Raw genomic sequence first — 5,368 nt, forward strand, 5'->3', positions numbered from 1 at the left:
GGAAGTGGCCTAGAAAAGGACAATATTTCAATTCACTTAAAATGGAAAAACATGAAACTTCATGTAAATGACAATTTTTAGGTGAACTGTTTCTTTAAGACGGTACTCGTCAATATTTCAATTCACTTAAAACGTCACCTGAATTTTAATCGAAATATTTGTAAGTACAAATTTTTGTAGGAAAGAAAGCCCTTCGTTTTAAAAAACATGAGGGTGAGTAAATGACAATTTTTTTTTCATTTTTTTTTTTTAATAGGTGAACTGTTTCTTTAAGACGGTAGCAGATTGTGATATGCTAATGATCAGCATGGGCCCTCGGGGTCGGTGCACACGCAGCTGATAAACAGAGGGGGTTGTGAGATCCGCTGGGGTTCACAGATGCTGTTCCTGTGCTAAAAGACTATTCAACTCGCAGTTGTCATTGTTTCCCCCATTTCAGACGACAATGACAAATCCAAAGACTGTTATCAGCGCGACCACGTCAACAAAGCCAAACATACCGTAGAAATGCACAATACTAACATATGTACATAAATGTATGAATCACAGACTAAATTTGGCACCATGTTATTTATAACAACAACAGCTTCCCTGTGAAGCATCATCAGATTTCTCTCTCTTACAGAGGCTGTTTGAGATAAAACCATAATGCACCATCCACAACTGTTTCAATCAATGTGTATTTGATCAAATGTATGATTTAAAAAATCAAATCAGCTGCTCTCGCTTACCTGCTGCTCAAGACGAAGAGGCTTTTCTGATTCTGCGAGTTCTTACTCCACGCTAGCGTGAAATCTCATGGTCTTAACGCTGTTTAATATTTCAAAAGCATCATGCTGGAGCTGCTCCTGTCTCCATTTTCCTGGTGATGCTGTCTTGTGTTGTTGGCATCTCGCTGAGTCACATGACGCGGCTCGTTCCCATTTAAGGAGAGAGCTGCACCTGCTCCCGTCTGCGCTCAGGATTCGCTGACGAAACCACGCTCTTTTCCTTTTTTTAAGGCCTGTATCTATCTGGGATAGCCTTCAAACTTCAAGCTTTTAGGTTTTCTCAAGCCAACATCTTTTTGTTTATTTTTTTTATCTACTTTACTAATAAAATAATTAAATGCATCTTCAGCAGATTCAAATTTCATGCATCCCACAAAGGCTATAAATGTACTTTATGTAGGGGTGTAACAATATCATGTCACAATATCGCAATACAAAAATGCATCAAAATATTTATCATGGATTCTGACATGTGTAAAGTTTTCAGAGATTTAAACTTTTAGTGTCAGTATTACATTAAACTACTATATATAATGTTGAATATAATGTATAATAATGCAATGGGGGAATATTTGTTCATCCTGATAATGCCATATTGTTTTATGTTTCCAGTAAAAAGTGGCATACATTATTTTAAATATATCTAGTCTGTGAAAGAGTGCAAGCATATCCGTCTAAAATAATTCTGTATTTTCAGCATCAGAATCATGAATATTTTTATTCTGGTGTCTTTATGTTCCTGTTCATTGGGTTTCCAGCATCAAATCCAAGTCTATTCATTTACACTCACAATGGAATATAACATTTTGCATTTTAATCTACAGTACATTTTTTGTAGGGCTGTCAAACGATTAATCGCGATTAATCGCATTCAAAATAAAAGTTTGTTTTTACATAATATATGTGTGTGTACGGTGTATAATTATTTTCTATATATAAATACACACACATGCATGTATATATTTAAGAAATATTTGCATGTATATACTGTGTATATACATTTATATTATATATAATTTATATTATATATAAATATTTTATATATAAATAACACATTTTTCTTAAATATATATGCATGTGTGTGTATTTATATATAGAAAATAATTATACTCCATACACACACATATATTATGTAAACACAAACTTTTATTTTGGATGCGATTAATCGCGATTAATCGTTTGACAGCCCTAATTTTTTGTTAACCTTTTATCACATGTCTTGGAGTATCGCAATAATATCGTATCGTGAGTTCAGTATCGAGATATGTATGGAATCGTGACATGAGGGAATCCTTGCACCCATAACTTCATGTATTCTGTGGTGGAAACCTATGAATTTTCATAAAAAGAAAAGATACACGCATACCTGGGAAAATCATCGTCCAGCCACTCGTCTCTCGCCTCGATCATGTCCATCAGCGGGCCGAAGTCAACACTGCCCATGCTGGAGAAACCAGGACCTGGAAAACACACTCAAATCCTTCCCTCAAGAGTTCAGGCACAAATTATCTTGATGCGTTTTTATCTAAACACGATTATTTTTCATAGGAAAATATTTTCAGGTCGCAGGCCGATCATATGGGTGTCATGTGACACTGGCTTCATCAATCCACACCAGAGGAATTTTAGTGTGCTACGGATTAATGGGAAAAATCATTTTAATCCTTGTTTTAATCCCTGGCTGAACAGGTCTTCACTTTGATGTGGAGATAATTCCCTTTTGTTCACCTTTGAATTGTCTCTTTGAATTAGGTGGGTTTTTTTTTTTGTTTGAACATTTGTCTGAAGAATTTATATTCTAAATTTAGTTACAGAAAACAAAACAAACAACTGGGTTATTATAGTTAACTACAACAAAGATTTTATAAAAATAAAAAAAATTCTCAAAAATTCTGTTACTTCCAATAAAATAAACGTTAACTTTTTATTTTATTTTAACTAGCTGTCAATGCAACTATTCTCAATAGCATATCTGAAGATAAAATAACTGAAAAAAGGGGGACACTTTATAATTAGGTTTCATTAGTTAACATTAACTACTTTAGTTAACAAGAACTAATAATGAACTGCACGTATACAGCATTTATTAATCTTAGTTAATGTTAATTTTAACATTTAATAACACATTATTAAAATCAAAAGTTGTTTTCGTTAATTTTAGTTAATGCACTGTGAACTAACAATTACTGACTGTATTTTGATTAACTATTATTAACAAAGATTTAATATACGACACCTTATTGTAAAGAGTTACCATAAAAATCAATAAAAACTTTCTAGACATTTTTTGTAGATTTTTTTGTTTTGTTTTGAAAAGCAACAACAGCTAAAAATGACAAAAACAAAAAAATTACTTCAAATTAAAAAAATACATAAAAATTAAAATATTAATAAAAACTGTAATAGTAGAAAGTAAATTATAAATTGTAACTTGAAACTTTATGGTAGTGGCTTGAAAGCACTAGCCTAATACACTGTTTTTCAGACATTCGTGCAATAAATGCATCCCATTCAAAGCATATTAACTGGTCAAATCTTTGATAGACTAAAATAATAACGATTCATTATTAATCCACTCTTACTCACAGACGGATCAGGTTATTCCCGGCGAACTGCTTATCTTCGCTCTTCATCCAGACAGAGCAGAACGCAGGTGTTGATGCAGGTGTTGGTCCAGGAGAAACACAAGAGTCCTCTGTTCACTGTGAGGGAAAAACTACACACTCTCCAGCTCACAAACACACACTTTCACACTGAATTCAGCCCATGTAGTTTCTAGAAGCTGCGGTTTAAATCCAGAAATGACCAGTAAGGATGCTTTAGGAATATCTGTCATATTCCTTCTCGTCCTGAATGCTGAATCTCAGGATGAATAGAGCATCTGTTATTTAAGCACTTCCACATCCTCGAAACACTGGAACAACAGAGCCTTTGAAACCAGTTTGATACAACCCTCTGAACCCACAGGTGGCGCTAATGTGCAAGACTTATTTTGGATAAGCGAGACAATTATCTTATTTACTTAAAACATAAAAAAATACATAATATCTGTAATCCACGTGTGCAGATTTAGTTGTTTATCTTGTAAAATGTTATATTATTATATGTATTGCATATATATTATTTATATTTAATTTATTTTTACATAATATTTAAAACATTTCTTATGTAAAATCTTGTAATTTTTTTAAATAACATTTTTTAAATTTGGTTATTTACATATATTTGTTTGGTGTTAGTCTTTTTTTAATATAGACATTAATCTTGCATGTTGTGCATTTTATTAATAAATTACATATTATAGGCTAAAGTATGGGGACTTATTTCAGTCAATTAATATTGTTAGAATATTTTTTTTTTCTAAGCAGACAGTCACGTTACACAATAAATAACGCCTTACGTGTTTCTGAGCGTTAAAGTGATAGTTCACCCAAAAAAATGTAATTCTGTCGTCATTTACTCAACCTCAAGTTGTTCTAAACCTCTATGAATTTCAAGATATTTTATAAGATAACACGAAAGAAGATATTTTGAAGAATGCTGGTAACCAAAGAGTTTCTGGTCCCCATTGGCTTCCATATTTTTTTTTTCTATACTATGGAAGTCAATGGGGTAGAGCAACTTTTTACTGTGATGTGCCCGAAGCTTAATTCTGAATTCGGAAAGGCACGGAAAATGAAACCCGCATTCTACGGAGCTCCTAAAGGGACATAGTTAGGCTTACTTTGGTATTATTGACAAATATCTAATCTTGTATCTCTGTATGTTTTGCAAGAATAATACAAAAATAAAAATCTAATCTTGTAAAATGTGTGGATAAATACTGCCGCTCCCTAAACAGAGTAGGCCTACACGTGATCGCAAATTGGAAGCGATTTCAATACCCCTCATATTGAAAGCGGCTTTCTGATGTCCACAAATTAAATACAATATAATTACCCAAATATATAATTGTGAGAGAATGCAGAAGAATTTAAGTATATTTTTTACTCCCATCTAATTTTTTTCCCATCACCATGTCCCTTTTTAGAGGCTCCGTAGTTACAGTCATTTCCTTTCCGATAATGGTATTCTCATTCTTCAAAATATCTTCCTTTATTAACGGAAGTTTTGAAGGTTTAAAACAACTTGAGGGTGAGTAAATGATGACAGGATTTTTTTTTATTTCTGAGTGTATATCCCTTTAAGACTGGCTTTGGCGGTCTAAATGAATCAAACTTGTGGAAACTTTTAAAAAGTACGTCTTTAAATGAAACTCACCCACTTGGCTTTCTGTCACGTCCAAATTAAACTGGAAAATGATAATGCGATTGAGGTGTTTTTTAGTCAAATTAAAGGCATCCGTGCCTGAGACCATCATGATTGTTTATCGAGCATTTGAATTCACAAAAACATACACAAAATCTGAAATTTATTACTGCATTCTTAATTTATATAAATATAAAAATGCTTAAAATCCTGAGCTCACCATTTCAGAACACCACAGTGCACCATTGATTGATTAACTACTAGCTATAATTCTATTTATAATAGAAATTCGTCGTGACGGTTTATTTTTAGGCGCCGCGGGGGGCAGTGGCGCGAAGGTTGACGTCAAA

General features: G+C 33.0%; 1 protein-coding gene across 3 annotated transcripts in view; it reads right to left on the minus strand.

Moving 5' to 3' along the window:
• Positions 1-5,362, minus strand: part of atcaya (ATCAY kinesin light chain interacting caytaxin a) — a 10,926-nt gene extending 5,564 nt beyond the window's left edge. Inside the window, exons 1-4 of one of the 3 annotated variants that reach the window (XM_079890285.1) lie at positions 5,239-5,362; positions 3,357-3,515; positions 2,137-2,230; positions 1-9 (exon numbers count right to left, since the gene is read on the minus strand). The exon at positions 1-9 is cut by the window's left edge and continues 50 nt beyond it. In XM_079890285.1, the coding sequence (XP_079746411.1) occupies positions 1-9; positions 2,137-2,213 (86 nt within the window). In that variant the 5' untranslated portion in view covers positions 2,214-2,230; positions 3,357-3,515; positions 5,239-5,362. Of the gene's footprint in view, positions 10-731; positions 1,014-2,136; positions 2,231-3,356; positions 3,720-5,238 lie in introns of those variants that run through there. The other 2 variants (XM_079890284.1, XM_079890286.1) reach the window with 2 other exon arrangements.
• Positions 5,363-5,368: the final 6 nt, after the last annotated feature.

This window comes from Squalius cephalus, assembly GCF_949319135.1.
Source record: "Squalius cephalus genome assembly, chromosome: 13".
NCBI lineage: Eukaryota > Metazoa > Chordata > Actinopteri > Cypriniformes > Leuciscidae > Squalius > Squalius cephalus.